Source organism: Microcaecilia unicolor, chromosome 5, assembly GCF_901765095.1.
Source record: "Microcaecilia unicolor chromosome 5, aMicUni1.1, whole genome shotgun sequence".
Lineage (NCBI taxonomy): Eukaryota > Metazoa > Chordata > Amphibia > Gymnophiona > Siphonopidae > Microcaecilia > Microcaecilia unicolor.
Genome location: NC_044035.1, coordinates 353990537 through 354016126, shown reverse-complemented (window position 1 = coordinate 354016126; position 25590 = coordinate 353990537). Strand labels below are relative to the sequence as shown.

General features: G+C 45.5%; 1 protein-coding gene across 1 annotated transcript in view; it reads right to left on the bottom strand.

Annotated features, from left to right (window-relative positions):
- ZFPM1 (zinc finger protein, FOG family member 1) overlaps window positions 1–25590 on the bottom strand; it is a 344168-nt gene that overhangs the window by 192722 nt on the left and 125856 nt on the right. Inside the window, exon 2 of the mRNA XM_030204576.1 lies at window positions 16332–16463. Within this exon, the coding sequence (XP_030060436.1) occupies window positions 16332–16463 (132 nt within the window). The remainder of the gene's footprint in view (window positions 1–16331; window positions 16464–25590) is intronic.

Sequence of the window (25590 nt, the reverse complement as noted above, 5' to 3'; positions counted from 1 at the left end):
ATTTGTGATGTGCTATCTCTCACTGTTACCAATAACCTACCCTTCAATTATGGGCTGCTCATGTCTTTGTCAGTGGGCAAACTTACAAAATCAGCAAGGGATCAAATACTTATTTCCACCACTGTAAATCCAGCCAGTGGCATTTGTTGCTCTCCCTCCCTTGGGTGTGACGTGTCCATGGCTCTGTCGGGAGCATGTAACAGGGCTGCTCTACCTGGGCTCTGTTCATAGCAACTTGATAAAAACCGACTTTCTCCATTAGCTGCTGCTGGAGATGCCAGCGATAAGACTATCTGCATATGACAGTGCTAAAGATTAGTACACAAAGTGCATGTTTGCCTTTACGTTCAGGCCCGATAACCAGTGCAAATGCAATCGATAAATGCCATAAATAACATCCCCAGGTGACGTCACAGCCATTTAAGATTATTAATACAAGAAACAGCAGCGTGATTAACATCAAATAAATCAATCGCTTGGTGTAAAAGTCCTATTATTTTTGGCTATAAATCAAAGTGGATGGCATATTGATTTTTATCCATTCAGCATTTGCCAGTGAAGCCAGAGTTTTTACCGCTTCGCTGTTTGCTTATCGCGTTTATCAAACACACTGGTGCCAGGTGTTGCTGGGCCTGGATTCCTACCTCTCTAGCCCTGCATCAGCTCCTGATCAGATAAAGGCACTCCCCCTCCCCCCCCTTCCGTTTCCCTTTCAAACCTAAGGAGCAAAGTCTTTCAAAGCAGGCCGTAGTGCAGCCGGGGGGGGGGGGGGGGGGGGGGGGCCGTGTGGTTAACAGAAAGAAAAAGGTCTCTCAGTACAGGCCATCGTGATTGGGACTGGATATTTCGAAGTGCGGTAGCTGCCCTTCCACGCAATTCAGATATCATTTGCAAACCTTAACCTGGGTCCGTTCTGCCCCAGACCAGCTCCTCCCTGACGTGCTAGCACAACTGGAAGATGGCCTGGGGTGGGGATCAGGGCGGAGGTGGGGGGGGGGGGGGATGTTGTCCAGTGCCCACCACTCCTAGGGTCACTGGGAATACCGAGACCCCAGTCCAATGGCATTACCACCAACAAACGTGGTTCCCAGCATAATTACCGGATGCAAATGAACTAGGATCTGAAACCAAATGTAAGGATGATTAATCTGCAGAATTGCCTACTCGATCCAAAACACATTTGAGCAATGCAGTCCCTGTTTACTGGGAAAATTACAAATCCTATGAGACAGAGATCACAAGGCCGGCATCTGCTCAGTCATGGCTCCATCATTCACCAAACTCCCAAAACAGAGAGCAGACAATACATTTATTTTTTTCTACTTTGGATAAGTCTTATTGTTACAAAGCCTGAAAATATGACACTTGTCTTGGTGCCTCGTAGGTGGTTTAGGTGAAGTAGTCAAAATCCCTTTGGAAACGGATTGATGCGAATGGTACGCAAAAATATATCAGCATTTAGGGCCCAATATTCAGAACAGGGGAGTTACAAGTACATAAGTATTGCCATACTGGGAAAGATCAAAGGTCCATCGAGCCCAGCATCCTGTTTCCAACAGTGGCCAATCCAGGTCACAAATACCCGGCAAGATCCCAGAAATGTACAAAATATTTTATACTGCTTATCCCAGAAATAGTGGATTTTCCCCAAGTCCATTTAATAACGGTCTATGGACGTTTCCTTTAGGAAGCCGTCCAAACCTTTTTTAAATCGCGCTAAGCTAACCGCCTATACCACATTCTCTGGCAACGAATTCCAGAGTTTAATTACACGTTGAGTGAAGAAACATTTTCTCCAATTCGTTTTAAATTTACTACATTGCAGCTTCATCGCATGCCCCTTAGTCCTAGTATTTTTGGAAAGAGAAAACAAACGATTCACGTCTACCCATTCCACTCCACTCATTATTTTATAGACCTCTATCATATCTCCAGCCGAGCCTAGTTATTCAATGCTGGACCATTTCCGGTGAGCAGCAGTGAATAACCTGTTTATTTTGGGCCAGTTCAAACTTAACCAGACAAACCGATATTTAGCGCTGCCCGGTTAAGTTTGAACCGGCCGAAGATTCATGCTGCCAAATACAGTTGCCAAACTTGCGATGCAAATGTCAGTTATGGGGCATTTAACCAGCCAGGTGCCGATGCTTTTGAATATCAGGGGGGTAAGTCTTTGAGGGGGGGGAGGGAGGATGAAGTAATTCTGGAGCATTTTTTCTGATGTTTGTATACCTTTTAGATGAACATAGTATACTGGCTTCCTATCCGTTTCCGCATACAGTTCAAACTCCTCTTATTGACCTATAAGTGCATTCACTCTGCAGCTACTCAGAACCTCTCATCTCTCCCTACATTCCTCCCCGGGAACTCCGTTCACTGGGTAAATCTCTCTTATCTGCACCCTTCTCCTCCACCGCTAACTCCAGACTCCGTTCCTTTTATCTTGCTGCACCATATGCCTGGAATAGACTTCCTGAGCCGGTACGTCAAGCTCCATCTCTGACCGTCTTCAAATCTAAGCTAAAAGCCCACCTTTTTGATGCTGCTTTTAACTCCTAACCCTTATTCACTGGTCAGAACCCTTATTTTATCATCCTGACTTTAATATTCCTTTATCTCTTGTTTGTCCTGTTTGTCTGTCCTGATTAGATTGTAAGCTCTGTCGAGCAGGGACTGTCTCTTCATGTTCAAGTGTACAGTGCTGCGTACGTCTAGTAGCGCTATAGAAATGATAAGTAGTAGTACTGTTTGGGATTCTGGAATCTTGCTACTCTTTGGGATTCTGCATGGAATGTTGCTACTCTTTGGGAATCCGGAATCTTGCTACTCTTTGTCCTTATCCCTTATGTGTGCTGTTTGTCTGTCCTGATTAGATTGTAAGCTCTGTCGAGCAGGGACTGTCTCTTCATGTTCAAGTGTACAGTGCTGCGTACGTCTAGTAGCGCTATAGAAATGATAAGTAGTAGTACTGTTTGGGATTCTGGAATCTTGCTACTCTTTGGGATTCTGCATGGAATGTTGCTACTCTTTGGGAATCCGGAATCTTGCTACTCTTTGTCCTTATCCCTTATGTGTGCTGTTTGTCTGTCCTGATTAGATTGTAAGCTCTGTCGAGCAGGGACTGTCTCTTCATGTTCAAGTGTACAGTGCTGCGTACGTCTAGTAGCGCTATAGAAATGATAAGTAGTAGTAGTAGTAGTCTTTGGGATTCCGGAATCTTGCTACTCTTTGGGATTCCGGAATCTTGCTACTCTTTGTCCTTATCCCTTATTTGTCCTGTTTGTCTGTCCTGATTAGATTGTAAGCTCTGTCGAGCAGGGACTGTCTCTTCATGTTCAAGTGTACAGTGCTGCTGCGTACGTCTAGTAATGCTATAGAAATGATAAGTAGTAGTAGTCTTTGGGATTCCGGAATCTTGCTACTCTTTGGGATTCCGGAATCTTGCTACTCTTTGTCCTTATCCCTTATTTGTCCTGTTTGTCTGTCCTGATTAGATTGTAAGCTCTGTCGAGCAGGGACTGTCTCTTCATGTTCAAGTGTACAGTGCTGCGTACGTCTAGTAATGCTATAGAAATGATAAGTAGTAGTAGTCTTTGGGATTCCGGAATCTTGCTACTCTTTGGGATTCCGGAATCTTGCTACTCTTTGGGATTTCGGAATCTTGCTACTCTTTGTCCTTATCCCTTATTTGTCCTGTTTGTCTGTCCTGATTAGATTGTAAGCTCTGTCGGAGCAGGGACTGTCTCTTCATGTTCAAGTGTACAGTGCTGCGTACGTCTAGTAATGCTATAGAAATGATAAGTAGTAGTAGTAGTAGTCTTTGGGATTCCGGAATCTTGCTACTCTTTGGGATTCCGGAATCTTGCTACTCTTTGGGATTCCGGAATCTTGCTACTCTTTGTCCTTATCCCTTATTTGTCCTGTTTGTCTGTCCTGATTAGATTGTAAGCTCTGTCGAGCAGGGACTGTCTCTTCATGTTCAAGTGTACAGTGCTGCGTACGTCTAGTAGCGCTATAGAAATGATAAGTAGTAGTAGTCTTTGGGATTCCGGAATCTTGCTACTCTTTGGGATTCCGGAATCTTGCTACTCTTTGTCCTTATCCCTTATTTGTCCTGTTTGTCTGTCCTGATTAGATTGTAAGCTCTGTCGAGCAGGGACTGTCTCTTCATGTTCAAGTGTACAGTGCTGCGTACGTCTAGTAATGCTACAGAAATGATAAGTAGTAGTAGTAGTAGTCTTTGGGATTCCGGAATCTTGCTACTCTTTGGGATTCCGGAATCTTGCTACTCTTTGTCCTTATCCCTTATTTGTCCTGTTTGTCTGTCCTGATTAGATTGTAAGCTCTGTCGAGCAAGGACTGTCTCTTCATGTTCAAGTGTACAGTGCTGCGTACGTCTAGTAATGCTATAGAAATGATAAGTAGTAGTAGTCTTTGGGATTCCGGAATCTTGCTACTCTTTGGGATTCCGGAATCTTGCTACTCTTTGTCCTTATCCCTTATTTGTCCTGTTTGTCTGTCCTGATTAGATTGTAAGCTCTGTCGAGCAGGGACTGTCTCTTCATGTTCAAGTGTACAGTGCTGCGTACGTCTAGTAATGCTACAGAAATGATAAGTAGTAGTAGTAGTAGTCTTTGGGATTCCGGAATCTTGCTACTCTTTGGGATTCCGGAATCTTGCTACTCTTTGGGATTCCGGAATCTTGCTACTCTTTGTCCTTATCCCTTATTTGTCCTGTTTGTCTGTCCTGATTAGATTGTAAGCTCTGTCGAGCAGGGACTGTCTCTTTATGTTCAAGTGTACAGTGTTGCGTACGTCTAGTAGCGCTATAGAAATGATAAGTAGTAGTATACTGAAAGGTGGCTCAATTTTAAATAATGCGGGGTAGATATTCAAAGCGATTTAAATGGTCAGAACTGGCTTCTCACTGGGTATAAATCAGTGCTATTTTGTGGGAATTCCAGGGGTAGAGTCAGCATTTAGCTGGTTAAATGCTGATATTCAACACTTCATAAATCACTTCAAAAAGTCAGACTATAGCTTAATGACAGCCACAATATGCAATGCTCAACACTCATAAAACTGAGTACTCTCCATGACCTCAGTGGTGACTCTTCACATTAGCAATCATGACTCGCCTACCTCTTCATCAGTCAAAACACTTAATTTTTTACCTGTAATTATAACTTAGTGTTATCATTATCAAATGATTTAAATTAAATGTCGAAATCAACTTAGAATTCACCGCGGCATTCAGGTCCGCACCCTGACGCAACGCCTACTGCTGATTGCTTATGTGAAAAGCGTCACCACTGGTATTAATCCGCAAACGAACCTTTTCCGGAGATACGAAGGCAGTAGAACGAGAGGACATGAAATGAGATTGAAGGGGGGCAGACTGAAGAAAAATGTCAGGAAGTATTTCTTCACGGAGAGAGTGGTGGATGCTTGGAATGCCCTCCCGCGGGAGGTGGTGGAGATGAAAACGGTAACGGAATTCAAACATGCGTGGGATAAACATAAAGGAATCCTGTTCAAAAGGAATGGATCCTCAGGAGCTTAACCGAGATTGGATAGCAGAGCCGGTAGTGGGAGGCGGGGCTGGAGGTTGGGAGGCGGGGATAGTGCTGGGCAGACTTATACGGTCTGTGCCAGAGCCAGTGGTGGGAGGCAGGGATAGTGCTGGGCAGACTTATACGGTCTGTGCCAGAGCCGGTGGTGGGAGGTGGGGCTGGAGGTTTGGAGGCAGGAATAGTGCTGGGCAGACGTATAAGGTCTGTGCCAGAGCCAGTGGTTGGGAGGTGGGGCTGGTGGTTGGGAGGCGGGGATAGTGCTGGGCAGACTTATACGGTCTGTGCCCTGAAGAGCACAGGTACAAATCAAAGTAGGGTATACACAAAAAGTAGCACACATGAGTTGTCTTGTTGGGCAGACTGGATGGACCGTGCAGGTCTTTTTCTGCCGTCATCTACACTGAGGTCACAGTATACAATTTTATGGATATCTAGCACTTCAGCAGCTAGGATAACTGCACAGAGAGTACACGGAAGACACAGTCCTATCTATATGTGGTTCACCATAGCTGCTGAATAGAGATACAATTCTAAAAGAAGTAGACAAAGTGAATCTGAACAGGTTCTTCAATCTCACATTAAATTCACTACCTGCTTCTTGTAACTTATGGAACACTAGTAAAAGAGGCCCGTTTCAGAGCAAATGAAACGGGCGCTAGCAAGGTTTTCGTCGCCAACACCCCCCCCTCCTTGGCCAACCCCTTCGTTGTTCTGCCATTGCTCCGCCCCCAACGTCATGACGTTTGACGCGAGGGCGGGGCCCGGAGCAATTTCCCACCCACCCCCGCCTCCCTCCCTGCCAACCCATTCGTTGTTCTGCCATTGCTCCGCCCCCAACGTCATGACGTTTGACGCGAGGGCGGGGCCCGGAGCGATTTCCCACCAACCCCCCCCCCCCCTCCCTCCCTGGCCAACCCATTCGTTGTTCTGCCATTGCCGGAGCGATTTTGGTGGCTTCACCACCACGAACCTTCGAACCTTTTTGAAGGAAGTCAGTGCTTGGCTTCACTGACGTCAGTGTCCTCAGAACGTTGAGGGTGAGTTTTATTATAGTAGATGATAGAAACGTTTAAATATCTCAGGGGCATTTATGTACAGGAAGAGAGCCTTTTCCAAATGAAGGAGAGCTCTGGAATGAGGGGGCAGATGACAAAATTTAGAGGGAATAGGAGTAACCTAAGGAATTATTATTTCACTGAAAGGGTGGTGGAGGCGTGGAATGGCCTGGCCTGTTCCAGAATTTAAAAAGGCATGGGATAAGCATGTGGGATCGCTTAGGAACAGGAAGAATTAGGGGTTACAGAGGATGAGCAGATCGGATGGGTCATATGGCCTTTATCTGCTGTCATGTTTCTATGTTTCTATTCTACCAATGCCTAAGAGCCAACCTCATCAGTGATGTCACAATGGCTCAATTGTCCTATTCTTGGCTTACTTTCCCCCCTTAGTGTGAAGAGTTTCAGTCTCTGGTAACCAGAGCTCATTTTGTGATGTCATAATGGGAATAGGCTTAGGAATAATCTAAGGAAGTATTATTTCACAGAAAGGGTGGTGGAGGCGTGGAATGGCCTCCCGGTAGAGGTGGTGGAGTCGAGGACTGTTCCAGAATTTAAAAAGGCATGGGATAAGCATGTGGGATCGCTTAGGAACAGGAAGAATTAGGGGTTACAGAGGATGGGCAGACCGGATGGGTCATATGGGCTTTATCTGCCGCCATGTTTCTAGGTGAAGTTAAAAATAGGGTTGGGACTTTGATAGGGCATTTTCTTTGTATTGACAGGTACAAAAGCTCCTACATTTTGAAGTATGGATAGGAAACATCATGCCTCCAAAGCTGCTGCTCTCATTACAGCTTCTGCCTCTGTCCAAACTGAATGTTTAATCCAAGGTGACAGACTGGTTTCATGTGTTAAATGTATGAACATTGAATCCCTCAAGCAAGAAGTACAAGAACTAAGGAAGGAGGTGGAAAGACTGAGAAGCATTTGTGACAACCAGAAATCCATCTCAGAAATGCATCTTGAGGCATTGGGGATCTCCAGCAAAGGGAAAGGAGATGTTGTGTAGAAATCGGACAGCTGGACAAAGGTCACCAGATCCATGTTCTGTTGAACTGAAGAGCTGGTTTGCAGCCCTGCAAGTAGAAGAGCTGAAAAAAATCTCAAGAACAGGAGGAAATAAAGCTCAAAAATCCCAAAGCTGCTGAATCAGTAGCCAATAAGAAGCAAAACGTGCTGGTGGTTGGCGACTCTCTTCTGAGGGGTGCAGAGGCACCCATCTACCAACCAGACATGATGTCCAGGGAGGTGTGTTGTCTGCCTGGTACCAAGATTTGAGATATAGCAGAAAGTCTGCCGAGAGTCATCAAGCCTACTGACCACTATCCTATGCTGCTCATCCATGCTGGCACAAATGATACTGCTATGTATCCTACTGAACATATCAAACGTGACTTCATGGCTCTCGGACAGAGGGTGAAGCAGTTAGGTGACCAGGTGCTGTTCTCATCGATCCTTCCTGTTGAAGGTAAAGGCTAAATGAGGAAAGCTCGCATCCTGGAGCTGAATATGTGCCTTCGTGGATGATGCCAATGTCAGCACTTCAGTTTCCTAGACCATGGGATGATTTTCCAAGAGCTACTGAGTAGATAGTGTCTATCTGTCAAAGAAGGGACGAAGTGTCTTCCATAACAGACTTTCTAACGTACTAAAGAGGACTTTAAACTAAATTCGCTGGGGATGGGTGAGAAAAGCCCCAAAGTTATTAATAACCCTCAGGTATGCAAAACATCAAATATACCTTTACAGAAAGGGGGGGAAAAAGAGTAATATCTGGAGGCCTTTGTATACCAATGACCGTAGTATGGGAAACATATTTTTAGATCTAGAGGCTGTAATGGTAGAAGCAGACTTGGATTTAGTGGAAGTCATGGAGACATGGTTCATGGAGAACCATGACTGGGATATAGTTAAACCTGGCTATAATCTATTCAGGAAGGACAGGGTAGGAAAAAAGGGTCGAGGAGTGGTATTATATCTTAAGAATAATATTAAGGAGACAAAATTACACGACAAACGGAGTAAGGAAGAAGGACTGTGGGTTAATCTTGAAAGAGGGAATGGATACGTATTTACATTGGTGTGATATACAGGCTTCCTTCACAGTCAGAAGAAACGGACAGAGATTTAACTGAAGACATTCACAATATAACTAGGAAAAAGTACTACCGATAGGTGATTTTAATATGCCAGTCATCAATTGGGGCGTCCCTGCTGCGGGGCCGTCTAGAAGCAAGTGGATCTTGGATTCTCTCCAGGAAGAATTGTTCCAGCACTTGATAACAGAACCCACATGGGATGGAGCTATCCTAGACCTGGTGCTTACAAACGTGGAGAGTGTTTCTGATGCTACGGCGGGAGATCATTTGGCATCTAGTGTTCACCGAATGGTGCGGGTCAATATTACGACACAGGAGGAGAGGACTTAGATTGAAGGTCCTAGACTTCAAAAGAACTCATTTTGCCATGATGAGGGACTATCTCAAGCAACAGTTAGTTGGATGGGAGCAGCTGAAGGAAATAGAACATCAGTGGGCAAAACTGAAAGTAGCTATTTTAAAAGAGACAAACCTTTACGTTAGAAAAGTGCGTGAAAGTAAGAGGAAAAAAGAAGGCCGCTTTGGCTCTCAAACGCAGTAGCTGAAAAGGTAAGGGAATAAAGGTTAGCCTTCATAAATTACAAGACAACTTAGAAAGAGGAAGACAGGTTAAAAATATCTGGAAAAGCTAAGAGAAGCTGGAAAAGCCGTCAGGAAAGTAAAGATGCAAATGGAAGAAAAGATGGCCAATATGGAAAAATTGGGAGAGAAGACATTTTTTTAGATATGTGTCACGTTCTCATAGCAGGAACTAGGTTTGTGAACCCTTGGGCCCCTGTCGAGGAGCGGCAGCGGCAGGCAAATCACCCAAGCAGAAAGCAGTGCTGAACACAACATGCAGGAACCCCAGAATATAACTAGAAGAGGCTTTAATAGTAGACAGTAAACATTATCCAGTAGCACAGCAAGGTCAAAGGGGCCGGCAGCAAACACGGGTAATCCATAAACTAACCAGAGTCCATAGGCAGGCGGAAAGCAAAGTCCAGGTCCAGGTCCAGGTCCAGGCCAAGGGTCACAGGCACAAGAAGCAAGCAAAGTCAAAGTCCAGGAACCGGCAGGGTCCAACACAAAGGAAACTTTCAGAGGAACTCCAACAAACCACCAGGAACTCATGGATGACCTTTGATACCAAGGCCAGGCAAGCAAGGCTCACAGAAGCTAATAAGCCCCTCAAGCAGCTGACCCACAGCTGCAGTAAATCACCAGCCAAGTAAGGGTGCTGTTCCAGAACAACCCAGCAGAGCAAGGCTGGCAACCTGGAAAATCCGGACCGGACTCACTGAAGTCTGGAACATGGAAGACAGCAGAAAACAGTCCATAGCAGCCACCAGTTCTGGCCACCAGAGGGCAAGGAGAGCACCCACATGGAAAGCAGTCACAAAGGTGACAATATGTAAGTGACAGGAGAAAGAGCCAAAATGGCATTGTGAAGCTCAAGGATGAAGAGGAGGAATACGCAGAACATGATAAGGATAAAACTGAACTGCTTAACAATTACCTCTGTTCTGTGTTCACGAATGAAAGGCCGGCGAGAGGACCGCAGAAAGCAAACGCTACTGGGGATGGATGGATGGTAGACCAGGACCGATTCTCACAAGACTGCTTTCGTGAGGAGCTAGCTAAACTAAAAATAGACAAAGCAATGGGGCCTGATGGGATACATCCAAGGGTATTCAAGGAACTAGGAGATCTTCTGGCAGCTCCGATGTCTAACCTCTTCAATGCTTCTGGACTGGTACCGGAGGACTGGAGAAGAGTGGATACGGTGCTTCTGCACAAGAGCAGAAAGAAGTAAGGAGGTGGTTGGGAATTACAGACCAGTCAGTCTGACCTCAGTGGTGAGTAAACTTATGGAAATGCTGCTAAATCAGAGGATTGTGAGGTTTCTCAAATTAAACGGTTAGGAGAAGTGAGAGAAGAGAGCCTCACTTCTGGTGGGACTTTCACTGTATGCTCAAAGGAACCTTGATCTGAGATAGGACAGAGTTAATAGAGACTGAGATAAGCTGTTCCTGACTTTGCATGCCTTGAAATCATTGGGAAAGAATGTCTGAAGCTATTCCACGATTATCTGATGCCCTGAAATTGTACAAAGTTGACTGCTTATGAAATTGTTCACTCAAGTTGATATTCAGTAAAAGCAAGTTGAAGCAAACACCTGAGATTGCGGCCTCTAATTTGAGAGAGAGAGGGGGGGGGGGATTGGAAAATGCTTGAGGACAGACTATTCCACCGTCTACTACGATAAAGCCCAGCCCCGGCCTGCGCCCAGCTCGACATCCTGAACTAAGGTTAGATCCTGGTCTCAGGGTCCTGACCCAAGAAGCTTGGCCAGTGCTTTGATTAGGTCTTGAAAGGTGCACACTCTGGTTGACAGTCAAAAGGTTTCAGCTCCTAACTAAAACCCCTGATTTGGCCTCTCTGAAATTTGCCGAAATTTGCACTCATAATTTCTCTAATCTTCCAAATTCAGGAGTCTAATCAGCGGGTAGCAACAGGGTGGGTTTAGGACGGGGAAAAAGTTAGGAGCATAGCACTGATTTTCAGCACTAGACTCTCATAAACTAGACTCACGGCAGGTCTAAATTCATAAGCGTAATTTGTAAACTCTGAAAGGCCAGTTCTATACCTGGGTCCTTGCCATTACAGGCCCTTTGTGTGCACAAGTAAGCTATGTACTATTCTAGAAGGTAGCGCGTGACTGCGAGGAGGGCGTACACATGAGCGGAGCACAGAAAGGGCCATGGGCGTGTCTCCAACTTACGCGTTTTGCTTGGCGCACTAAGACACACCCATTTATACCTGATCTTCACCTGCCATAAACGCTCGTGCCGAAATGTCGGCGCACAGTTGCAGGTACAGAATTGACGCTTTGCACCCAGCGTCCGCAAACCAAACTGGCGGCGCCAAGTTACAGAATTGCCTCATTAGAGCCTGATATGGCAATACTTATGTACTTATAAACTCTGGAATTCGTTGCTAGAGAATGTGGTAAAGGCGGTTAGCTTAACGGAGTTTAAAAAAGGTTTGGACGGCTTCCTAAAGGAAAAGTCCATAGACTGTTATTCAATGGATTTGGGGAAAATCCACTATTTCTGGGATAAGCAGTATAAAATGTTTTGTATTTTTGGGGATCTTGCCAGGTATTTGTGACCTGGTTTGGCCACTGTTGGAAACAGGATGCTGGGCTCGATGGACCTTTGGTCTTTCCCAGTATGGCAATACTTATGTACTTATGATATTAAAATAAAGCTCAGCACCTAAATGTGTGACCTATTTTCAGCTGTAATTAGCAACCTAAATTTTAGCTGAAAATTCAGCTTAATTTAGATGCTTAAAAGTTATGCTTATAAATGTAGGCCTGGATTTACGAGCCTAATTTACCATATATACTCAAATTGTTTGGGCAAAAAAAGGCATCAAAAATTGAATCTCGGTCTATATTCAAGGCCTACCCTCCCTGCCTCCCACCCCTGTGCTTCCCATTCCCCCCTCCCTGAGCTGTCCTCCTCCGCCTGCTCCTCCCCCTCCAAACCAGCACAGTTCCCACCCACTTACTACCTCCCGCCCCCCAAACAGATGAATCCTCCCACCCTATTTACTCATGTAAGTAGTGGCATTGCAAAATTAGCATTTCTTGATTTATTTATCAGCTTTTTGAAGAAATTCTTCCAAAGCAGCACAGCAAGAATAAATTAAACACAGGCAATAGATAATCACAGCAGAAGACAATGTTCAAATCATAGTAAAAATTATGGCAAAGTAGCTAATGACAGCGTTTCTGTTCCTGGGCCTAGCTCAGCGTCCTGTCGGGATCTTGATACTTAAGCCAAGTGCTTATCCAATTTCTTTTAAAGTCTACTTATTATGAAAATGAAAACATGAAGATATTTTTATATCATTGAAGTTTTCAGTGCACAATATTTGTTTATTAAAAATTGAGAGGGTTTTTTTTGTGTGAGTTTAGCTGAGTCATAAACCTGTACAGCAGTACCTTGAATGAAAGACAATCCCACCACTCTCCCCCCCCCCCTCCCCCCTGCTCCTGTCATAGCTATTATTGGGCTGGAAAATTTTTTGGCCAACCTGGCAACCCTGCCCCCTCTCAGAGCGTGGTGGGAGCAGTTCTCTCTCTTATGGGCCGATGATCAGAAGCAAACACAGGCGCTAGAGGCTGTTAGCGTCATCCTAGCACCTGCGTGATCAGAGCCCGGGCTCAGAATGCAACTAGCATGCAAAACAGGGCTCTTAGCGCAAGTAGCATGCAAATGCATGCTAAACCTATTCATCCCCAAAGATCAACGACCAGCACGCCAAAGATTGGCTCGCTGGCCATGGCAGACCCTACGCCAGCTCAGAGCTGGCATTAGGGTTTGCATACCATTGGGGAGGAATAGTGAGCCCTGTTCAGCATGCATTTGCATGCTAGCTGGCCCCCATTCCCCCCAATGCAGCAACCCTGGAAGGAACCCCGATCTGACCCCCCCTCCCCCAGCAACAGGGGACTGGAGGTGCCATGGACCTCCGTTCCCCACGACCCCCCTCCGACGCAGGTTCAGGTGGGCTGGAGATCCGGTGGGTCTCCAGCCCCCCCAACCTCCTCCCCTGAGCATCCCAGTGGGCTGCGAGTAAATTCACCCCCCCCCCCCCCAACCTGGTGGTCTAGCGGCTCTTCCCCACCCCCCTACCTGCAGTTGGAGGATCAAAGTCCGCTGCACTAATCACTAGGCTACTCCTGCAGTAGCGACATTCCAGGTAGAATCTCAAATATGGGACTTGACATATGGTTTACATAGTATATACAGGTACTTATTTGTACCTGGGGCAATGGAGGGTTAAGTGACTTGCCCAGAGTCACAAGGAGCTGCAGTGGGAATTGAACTCAGTTCCCCAGAATCAAAGCCCGTTGCAATAACCAGTGGACTACTTCACTCCTTACTCTTTGGGATTCCGGAATCTTGCTATTCTTTGGGGTTCTCCATGGAAAGTTGCTACTCTTTGATTGTGTCTGGAATCTTGTTAATGGAACTTGATATACTGCCTTTCTGTGGTTTTTGCAACTACATTCAAAGTGGTTTACATAGTATATACAGGTACTTATTTGTTCCTGGAGCAATGGAGGGTTAAGTGACTTGCTCAGAGTCACAAGGAGCTGTAGTGGGAATTGAACTCAGTTCCCCAGGATCAAAGTCCACTGCAATAACCACTAGGCTATTCTTCCACTAGCAACATTCCATGTCTAATCTACAACTAGTTTCAACATTCCATGTAGAATCTGAAATAATAGGAACCACTAGGCTACTCTTCCATTCCTTGGGATTCCGGAATCTTGCTATTCTTTGGGGTTCTACATGGAATGTTGCTACTCTTTGAGGTTGTGTATGGAATCTTGATAATGGGACTTGATATACCACCTTTCTACATTCAAAGTAGTTTACATAGTAGATACAGGTACTTATTTGTACCTGGGGCAATGGAGGGTTAAGCGACTTGCCCAGAATCAGAAGGAGCTGCAGTGGGAATCGAACCCATTTCCCCAGGATCAAAGTCTGCTGCACTAACCACTAGGCTACTCCTCCAATTAGGGGGGCAAAATTCTTTAACACAGTGATTACTGGTGTCATTGCTTAGAATAGCGCGCACACAAGCACATAACTGTCAAAACTCCAGCTCAGAACTATTCTGTATAATGGAGCAGGGAAGCAACTGTATTGCCTGGGAGAGAATGTAGATGAATGCTGAAACCCCTCTCTTCTGGGCAACTGTATTTCCTTCCTATTTTACATTGTAGTTCCGTTTCTACTTTTACTCATTTCGTTTTAGTATTCGTTAACCGCTTTGCTCTGTTCGTCAGTTAAGGCGGTATATCAAGTCACAAATATTTGGGTGTTTCCCTGTCCCTGGAGAGGATTTGAACCGGCCACCTCTGGATGTCAAGTCTCATGCTCTGACCATTAGGCTACTCCTCCACTCGCTGAACTTACTCAACGCGTGTTTAAAAGGAGGCTGTACACAGAGGCAGAGTTTAAACTCATGCGCATAACTTACATGGGCAGCTGGGCCACTTAACATTAACAGTCACATATATATCCAATTATACTGGTATTTTATAAAAGAAAACAGGCTGCTATCATATGCCCTCCCTGTTATAAAAATGCTCTTACAGTACCACCAAATACAGGAATAACACAAAAAACATCTAGACTGCTTATTTTCGAAGGAGAAGGCCGGCCATCTTCCGACACAAATTAGGAGATGGCCGACCTTCTCCTAAACCCGGCCAAATCGGTATAATCGAAAGCCGATTTTGGCCAGCTTCAACTGCTTTCCGTCGCAGGGCCGGCCAAAGTTCAAGGGGGCGTGTTGGCAGGGTACCGAAGGAGGGACGGGGCCGTGGTTACAAGATGGCCGGCTTTGGCCGATAATGAAAGAAAGAAGGCCGGCTCTGACGAGCACTTGGCCGGCTTTACTTGGTCCATTTATTTTTAGGACCAAGCCTCAAAAAAGTGCCCCAACTGACCAGATGACCACTGGAGGGAATCAGGGATCACCTCCCCTTACTCCCCCCCCAGTGCTCACCAACCCCCTCCCACCCCCCCAAAAAAATATAAACATTTTTGTGCCAGCCTCTATGCCAGCCTCAAATGTCATATCCAGCTCCATCACAGCACTATGCAGGTCCCTGGAGCAGTTTTTAGTTGGTACTGCAGTGCACTTAAGGCAGGCAGACCCAGGCCCATCCCCCCCCCCCCCCCCACCTGTTACACTTGTGATGGTAAATGGGAGCCCTCCAAAACCCACCCGAAACCCACTGTGCCCACATGTAGGTGCCCCCCGTTACCCTTTAAGGGCTATAGTACTGTTGTACAGTTGTGGGGAGTGGGTTTGGGGGGGTTTGGAGGGCTCAGCACCTAAGGTAAGGGAGCTATGCACCTGGGATCAATTTGTGAAGTCCACTGCAGTGCCCCCTAGGGTGCCCGACTGGTGTCCTGACATGTGAGGGGGACCACTGCACTATAAATGCTGGCCCCTCCCATGACCAAATGGCTTGGATTTGGCCGGGTTTGAGATGGCCGCCATTAGTTTCCATTATCGTCAAAAACAATGGCGGCCATCTCTAACGTCGGCGATCTCTAAGGCCGGTACAAATGTTGAGATCTGGCCGGCCCCGACCATATTATCAAAACGAAAGATGGCCGGCCATCTTATTTCAATAATATGGTCGGGTATGCCGCTTTACGGGGCCGGCCTTAGAGATGGCCGCCCATATAGATGGCCGGCCCCGCTCGATTATGCCCCTCTAGATTAGCTGTTTCCAATTCTTCCCAATTAACCTGATTATATATACAGATGAAGAAATAAATGAACTTGGGGTCAGGGATACGAGGACTGAAGAGTTATGCATTGTAACATAATTATTGGATTTGAGTTGATGTCTTTGTATTGCATTTTCTGATGATGTGGGATTGATTTTATTTTGATATTGTGCACATGTGATGCTTAATGCTTGTTTGTATTTAGCATTCCTGTATGGTAAAACATACATTGCTCTGGGATTTTCATGCTGGAGCGATTAAGAAATGATGATGGTAAATAATTACCTTCGCTGCAAGGGGGGCTCGATGTATCACAGTCTGCTGATCCCTCATGGTCTGAGGCTCCACATTCTCTCTCAGATAAACTGCTGTCCTCTGCAAGGTTATCTTCAACGTCCTCCATGTCACCGATTGAACCTTGAAACACAACACACCACCTTAATGACTGGAAAGGGAATTGCAAGGCACATTTTTGTCAGGAAACCACTTCAATGGACACATGTGGAAGGACTGGAGGAACATTCGACCGAGCCTCGATTTGTGTCTTAATTCAATGCCAATGGCAAACACTGCACTGTTCTCTTCATCTCACGACCCCCCCACCTCCCCCCAAGAAACCCTATGGGTCATTCCATGTCAAGTGGTCTGGTGGTCCCTGCGCGACCATCACGGATTTCGATGAAATTTTCTCTGAACATTCATACATGTCCCCAATGAACATTGGTAAAGTTTTACATTCGCCGATGCAATACTTGCTGAGATATAGTAATCTGTTTGACCCCATACTGCAGCCTTCGCGCAGGGACCACCAGACCACTTGACTCTGAAAACTATAACAATCAAATGTCCCTAACTTCACAGCACATTGGTCAAGCTAGATAGAGTAATTCAAAAGTTATAAGGCTGGGACACACACGAACACACCACAACACAGACAGACAGCAGTAAAATCGGATAAGAAGTTCTCTTGGTATTGGACTGAGGCTAAGCACAGCTGTAACCAGTGCAGGATACTAAACCCAGAGAAAGGCTCTCCCCTCCTGAGCATTTTCTCACCATCAAAGGAGGCAAGAGAAAGAGGAAACAGATCCGTTTTTGTGTTCAAGTAAAACAAAATCTGATTCTATCCCAGAAGCTCTGCTGTCCAGAGTAACGGGAAGGAGTGGGGGGGGGGGGGGAGGTAAGCCAGGATGCAAGTGATCAGAGGAGCAGGGATGGACTACCAAGAGAGTGCCACTTCTAAAAACACTTCAAAACTCAAAGAACCTCATGGGAAAATCATTTCAAATCAACAAATATTGTGGGTTAAATGAATACTATGGAGCTCGTTTTCAAAAGAAAAAAATGTCCAAAAAGTGGCATAAATCTGCATTTGTTATATATATATATATATATATATATATATATATATATATATATATGTCCCAAACAGAAACAGAAGACAAAGAGAGTACACGATATGATGCTACAGAAAAATCTGTCATTTACAATAATGGCAAGATACTGATACTTTTTCAAACGACTATAATTCTGTGGAGCGCATCAAACCAGTGTGCAGGAAGCAAGCCTGTGTTTGAATGTTTTGGTTACTCCCGCCTTGAGACAGCGACTTCTAGCCAAACTCTGGCCACAGTCGGTGTGTTGGAATGTTGACTTACAGTTTTGCATCTGCCAGGGGCGTAGCCAGATGTTAAGGTGGGAGGGGGCCAGAACCCGAGGTTGGGGGCACATTTTGAGTGCTGCCCCACAGCCCCTCCACCACCACGTCTCGCCTCCTCAACCCCCCCCCCGTCTCATCTTGCCTCCTCCCCCCTCGCCTCCTTGCCGCTTCCCCTCACAAACAAATACCTTTGCTGGCGGGAGTCCCCAACCCCCGCCAGCTAAAGCCTTCTTCAGCACCGGTCTCCGGCGCAGCCGCGTTCGCTGCCCTGCTCTTTATTCTTCTTGCTGCTCCTGTGCACGCTGATGCTTGCGTCAGCGTGCAGAGGAGAAGAAAGAAGAGCAGGGCAGTGAACGCAGCTGCGCCGGAGACTGGCACTGAAGAAGGCTTTAGCTGGCAGGGGTTGGGGACCCCTGTCAGCCAAACCAGAGGTCCGGACAAAATTTACGCCCCTGGCATCTGCACCTGCGCTCGAAAGTTACGTTTTCAAGCTTTCATCGTTTTTGGATCCCTAGATATTCTGTGGAGTTTTAGCTTTTTCTATACTTCAGAAATGTGGGAGGAGGGGGGGGGGGGGGGGGGGTTTGCCGATGAAGATAAAACACCCAGAAATTTTTTTTTCTCAACCTTGGTTACTAACATTAACTGTTTGGGTTGGAGGCTGGGCTAGATTCAGAGGGGTTTTTTTTCTCCATTTATTTCATTTCCTATGGTTTGATGCACTCCACAGAATTAGAATTATAGTCGTCTGAAAAAGTATCAGTTTCTTGCCATTATTGTAAATGAGAGAGTTTTGTGTAGCATAAATCTGCATTTGGACGTTTTTCTCACAAAAACGTCCAAATTGGTATTTTCAAAACCAATTTTTAGACATTTTTTTACAAAGTCCGTCAGAAGTGCATTCAAATCACAAGGGAGTGTGTCTCGGGCGGGATCTGGGCGTTCCTAACACTTGGATGTTTTTCAGTCATAATGGAACAAAGCAAAAGTGTCCAGGACTAAAACATAGCAACATAGTAGATGATGGCAGAAAAAGACCTGCACGGTCCATCCAGTCTGTCCAACAAGATAAACTCATATGTGCTACTTTTTCTGTATACCTTACCTTGATTTGTATCTGCCATTTTCAGGGCATAGACCGTAGAAGTCTTGCCCAGCACTAGCCCCGCCTCCCACCCACCATCCCCACCTCCCCCCACCGGCTCTGCCACCCAATCTCGCTAAGCTAAAACTAAGACGTTTTGAGCTAGACCTATTTTTATAACGAATAAGGCACAGAACGGTACCCTAAATGACCAGATGACCACTGCAGGGAATCAGGGGTGACCCCCTCAATACCCCCCCAGTGGTCACTGACCCCCTATCACCCCCCCCCCCCACACACACACACACAAATGTGAATGCAAATATGATTTCGAAGCCTCTATGACAGCCTCAGATGTTACAGCCAGGTCTATTAGAGCAGCATGCTGGTCCCTGGAGTACTGTAGTGGTCAGTGCAGTGTACCATGGCGTGGGGGACTCTGGTCCCTATCTCCCTCTACCTGTCACATTTGTGGGGGAAACTGTGTGCCCTCCAAACCTCACCAGAAACCCACTGTACCCACATATAGATGCCCCCTTCACCCATAAGGGCGATTGTAGTGGTGTACACTTGTGGGCAGTGGGTTTTGGGGGGCTCAGCAGACAAGATATGGGAGCAACGGTGAGATACCTGGGAGCATGTTTCTGAAATTCACTGCAGCGCCCCCCTAGGGTGCCCCATTTATCTACTGGGATGTCTAAGAGACCACTCTACTAAAAATGTTGGCCCCTCCTACATCCCAATGGTTTGATTTTCTCTGTTTTTCACTTGGACTTTTTTTTTTTTTTTTTTTTAATGGACCAAAACACAAAATGCCCAAAGCACAAAACCTTGTTAGAAACAGTATTTTCAAAAAGAAAAAGACAAACTTTTCTTTTTTAATGAACTTCTTTCCTATTCAGATTTTGGACTTTTTTGCAAAACGTCTACAGTCAGACTTAGACGTCATATCGAAAATGCCCCTCCACATGTTAAAAAAATGGAAGAAAATGGCCTCATAAATCGCCAGCGGTGCTTCAGCGCTTTCACACACAAACTTAGTCACCACCGAGACTTGCAATCATCATTGGCCAAAGAAACCTCCTTTCATACACAATTTATTATATATACTAGCCGTTAAGCCCGTTAAAACGGGCCAGATTTCCAGCTACCCTCCTCGCCGCCGCTCCCTCCCCCCTCCGTGCCGATACGGAGGAGGGCGGGAGCGGCGGCGGGGATGGGGGGGAGGGTGGTGCGCGCGATGTTCGTTTCCAGGCGGCAGCGTCCGACAGTGACTCCGACTCCGTTTCCCTTCTCTGTTCCGCCCTCTGACGTCATCACGTCTTGACGCGAGGGCGGGACAGAGAGGGAAGTCTCTACTGCGCATTTGCAGGTGAGTCGGTCACTTGCCATGTATATGTTTGATAACATCTTCCTTTTTAGTAAAATTTCTTGTGAATAAAAAGCACTTTTAAAAGTGCACTGAAGCACCACTTGCAATCTATGTGGCCTTTTTCCACCATTTATTTTCATGTTTGTAACATATAGAGTTCATTTAACCCACAATATTTACTTCTAAAAACACCCCAAAAAGGGGCCAGAAAGAAGAGGAGACCTCGAGCCTGAAACTGTGCATTTTCCCTTAAACGGGATCAGAATGAAAAACGGCCCTACTCCCAGGAGGGACCATCCTCTCACTAGCTGCCGATTTTAACTCTGCCCTGCTGTATTCTTCTTCCGTTTCTGCTTTTTTTTCCTCTTTAATTGAATGCCCAGAGAAATGTGTGTGAGTATATTGGACACAAAACAAGAGGCTGAAACTAGCACAAATTTGAAATTTAATACCCATGAAATGATATATCTTATTTATAAATGCATAGAAATAGCTTCTCTCCAGTTAAAAACAACCACCCTAAATGGAATGAAAAGAGAAATGGGCCAGTAAAACACTGATGGGCAGATGATCAGAAGCAAACGCGGGCACAAGAAGCTATTAGCTGTCATACGAACGCCTGCGTTTGCTACTGCCCCGTGATCAGAGCCCCCAAGCGTGTGAAGCAATGCGCTCGCGGGCTCTGAACGCAACTAGCATGCAAATGCATATTAAACGGGGCTCTTAGCGCAAGTAGCGTAGAAATGCATGGTAAACATATTCCTCCCTAATGATCAGCGAGCGACCACAGCAAACCCTACGCCACCTCGGAGCTGGCGTTAAGGTTTGCAGAGCATTGGGGAGGTATGGTGAGCCCGTCCAGCATGCATTTGCATGCTAGAAGCCCCCCATTCCCCCCAATACACCCTCCCCCCCCCGTAGACGCAGAACCCCGACCCCTAGCCAGGGCCATGCTGCTTTGGGTCTGGTGGTCCCATGGACCTCCGGCCCCTGTGTTTGACTGGTCTGGGCTTTTGACAGCCCAAACCTGTCAAACAAGTGTGGGAGGATTGTGCCTGAGCATCCTGCCGCAGTTTACCCTATGATCAGAGATAATAGCGTGCATAAATTTGCATGCTATTATCTCTGATTATAGGGGTGGTAAAGCCCCACACTGTTCTGGGCATGAGGGGTTGATGCAGGAAGCAGTTATCGCTCGTTGAACACAGGTCGAACCCACGGAGCAATGTAAAGGGATTGAGCGCAAGTATTAACTTACACAATGAGGTCATTGAGTATTCTGCGGCAATGCAGAGAGGTAAACTGGAGTTTTTGAAACAAGGTTACTAGGAGAATTTTTTTTTTTTTTACAAGTCGGGGCCAGCGTATAAGGGTTCACAGAGAGGATTTCATGCCAGTTTTTGAGCGTTAACTGCCAGACAGATAAAAATAAACAAGAGGCTTTGAATTACAAGACTGAGACCATGATTGGGAACTAAACCGCTTTGAGGAAAGGTCAGCTTTAACTGAGTGAGGCTACGAGGCCTTCTTTCACACCTTCTCTTTTCTTCTTTTTAATCTAGTTCCCTTTTCTAATTTTCTAATTGTTCGATTGTAGTAAACCGCCTCGACATGTTCCTCCAAGGTGGTATATCAAGTCTTATTTTAATAGGTTTACAATATATTCACATCGCTTGAACAGAGGGGCATCACTTGGACAGAGGGACACTGGTTTTCAAGACGCCCTTGATGGGTGTCGTCAGGGTGCGTCAGATGTTCACGAGCCTGCACGCTGGGCATTGGCTGTCTGGTGGGGCCCTTCCCAGGAGAGGACTTGATGTTCCCAACTCTCCAGCTCGATCAACGATGGACCATCCTCCCCAAGAGCTGCAAGGTGAGCCTGGCAGGGTCAGGGCATGTTGGTGGGTGCAACAATAGTTAAGCTCTGGAATTTGTTGCCAGAAGATATGGTAACAGCGGTTGGCGTATCTGGGTTTTAAAAAGTTTTGCACAAGTTCCTGGAGGAAAAGTCCATAATCTGTTATTGAGATGGACATGAGGGAGATCACTGCTTGCCCTGGGACTGGTAGCATGGAACGTTGCTTCTATTTGGGTTTCTGCCAGGTACCTGTGACCTGGATTGGCCACTGCTGGAAGCAGGATACTGGGCTAGATTTGTAGTATGGAATGTTGCTACTCTTTGAGATTCCACATGGAATCTTGTTACTCTTTAGGATTCCCGAATCTTTCTATTCTTTCGAGTTGTACATGGAATGTTGCTACTCTGAGATTCCGCATGGAATCTTGTTACTCTTTAGGATTCCCGAATCTTTCTATTCTTTCGGGTTGTACATGGAATGTTGCCGCTCTGAGATTCCGCATGGAATCTTGTTACTCTTTAGGATTCCCGAATCTTTCTATTCTTTCGGGTTGTACATGGAATGTTGCCGCTCTGAGATTCCGCATAGAATCTTGTTACTCTTTAGGATTCCCGAATCTTTCTATTCTTTCAGGTTGTACATGGAATGTTGCTGCTGAGATTCCGCATGGAATCTTGTTACTCTTTAGGATTCCCGAATCTTTCTATTCTTTCGAGTTGTACATGGAATGTTGCTACTCTGAGATTCCGCATGGAATCTTGTTACTCTTTAGGATTCCCGAATCTTTCTATTCTTTCAGGTTGTACATGGAATGTTGGTACTCTGAGATCCCGTATGGAATCTTGTTACTCTTTAGGATTCCCGAATCTTTCTATTCTTTCGGGTTGTACATGGAATGTTGCTACTCTGAGATTCCGCATGGAATCTTGTTACTCTTTAGGATTCCAGGATCTTTCTATTCTTTCGGGTTGTACATGGAATGTTGCTACTCTGAGATCCCGCATGGAATCTTGTTACTCTTTAGGATTCCCGAATCTTTCTATTCTTTCGGGTTGTACATGGAATGTTGCTACTCTGAGATCCCGCATGGAATCTTGTTACTCTTTAGGATTCCCGAATCTTTCTATTCTTTCGGGTTGTACATGGAATGTTGCTACTCTGAGATTCTGCATGGAATCTTGTTACTCTTTAGGATTCCAGGATCTTGCTGTTGTTTAGGGTTCTACGTGGAATGTTGCTACTAATTGGGTTTCTGCAAGGTATTTTTGTCCTGGATTGGTCACTGTAGGAATCAGGATACTGGGCTAGATGGACCATTGGTCTGACCCAGTAGAGCTGTTTTTATGTTCTTATACAAGTGCTATTCTATAAATGCTGCGCTCCCTTTATAATGTTTAGTGTCTATCTTTGGTGCACATTTTTGATTGGCATTTATTGAAATACTAGTAAAAAAGGCCCGTTTCTGGAGCAAATGAAACGGGCGCTAGCAAGGTTTTGCTCCCCAACCCCCCTCCCTACCCACCTCTTCGTCGTTGTGAAGGCACTGACGCCATTGCTCCGCACGTCGTCAACGCACGCCACCTTCATCTTCTGAGTCCTTCTTCGTTGTGAAGCCACTGAAGCCATTGCTCCGCCCTCGATCTGTGATGCCATTACATAAGTACATAAGTACATAAGTAGTGCCATACTGGGAAAGACCAAAGGTCCATCTAGCCCAGCATCCTGTCACCGACAGTGGCCAATCCAGGTCAAGGGCACCTGGCACGCTCCCCAAACGTAAAAACATTCCAGACAAGTTATACCTAAAAATGCGGAATTTTTCCAAGTCCATTTAATAGCGGTCTATGGACTTGTCCTTTAGGAATCTATCTAACCCCTTTTTAAACTCCGTCAAGCTAACCGCCCGTACCACGTTCTCCGGTAATGAATTCCAGAGTCTAATTACACGTTGGGTGAAGAAAAATTTTCTCCGATTCGTTTTAAATTTACCACACTGTAGCTTCAACTCATGCCCTCTAGTCCTAGTATTTTTGGATAGCGTGAACAGTCGCTTCACATCCACCCGATCCATTCCACTCATTATTTTATACACTTCTATCATATCTATCATTGCTCTGCCCTCAACGTCATAACGTTTGACGCGAGGGCGGGGCCCAGAGACAGTGATTTCGGTGGCTTCACCACCACGAACCCTTCGAACCTGTGTTGAAGGAAGTGACGTCAGTGGCTTGGCTTCACTGACGTCAGTGTCCTCAGAACGTTGAGGGTGAGTTTTATTATACAGGATTCCCAAAGTGATACTTCACCTGGTGAATGATTCTCCAAAGAGGATTCATTTCTTAAGAGCCTTACACAAAGAGAACGTCAGGAACACGCAAGTGCACAAAACATTAGAAATGGATGTAATCAAACGCTTCAAAACAGATTTAAAAAAAGACTTAATGGGGATAATTTTATTTTAAAAGATGCCTGAGTGAAATGTCTAAAAAAAAAAAAAGCACCATAATAGCGCACAAACCGTTGCACGCAAATTTACATCTGTACCGAAAAAAAGTGTGCATGTCTGCGTGATTTTAACTATTTTATTGAAGACTTTTTATACGATAACCTTTTCCTGTGTTTTTCCTCGCTGCTGCTGTTTGTTTTCTGTGTGTGTATATGCTTATTTTATTTACAGCCCCAACTCCTGCCACATGTGATCTTATCAGAATGACCACTTTTACGTATTTGTCCACGCCGTTTTCTAAGAGCCGTTTCCTGCAGGTTAAACATAGTTAAAAGGTGGGAAATGCATTCTAATATTACCCGGTATAAAGCCATTGGCTTTCTCGCCCATTGTCAGATACAGACCATTTCAGCTGTACAGCTTTCCTGTTCCTTTACCTCTGTCAGGACCCCTCTTTCCCACTTTACTGATCTGTAAGGGAAGAGGGCAGCAGCCTCCTGCCCAGCTGACTGTCCTGTTTAAACCCAGTACACATTAATTGATTTGATTTGCTTACTTTATTTTTTGTCAATTAGATTGTAAGCTCTTTGAGCAGGGACTGTCTTTCTTCTATGTTTGTGCAGCGCTGCGTACGCCTTGTAGCGCTATAAAAATGCGTAGTAGTAGTAATCTCAAGGAGTATCAACACTCCATCTAGAACCCCAAAGAATAGCAAGATTCTGGAATCATAAAGAGTGACAAGATTCCATGCAGAATCTCAAAGAGTAGCAACATTCCATGTAGAACCCCCAAAAACAGCAAGATTCTGGAATCGTAAAGAGTGACAAGATTCCATGCAAGATTCGTAACCACTTGTAACCACTCGCCTCCACCTACCCTCCTCTCCTCCTTCCTGTACACATTAATTGATTTGATTTGCTTACTTTATTTTTTGTCAATTAGATTGTAAGCTCTTTGAGAAGGGACTGTCTTTCTTCTATGTTTGTGCAGCGCTGCGTACGCCTTGTAGCGCTATAAAAATGCGTAGTAGTAGTAATCTCAAGGAGTATCAACACTCCATCTAGAACCCCAAAGAATAGCAAGATTCTGGAATCATAAAGAGTGACAAGATTCCATGCAGAAT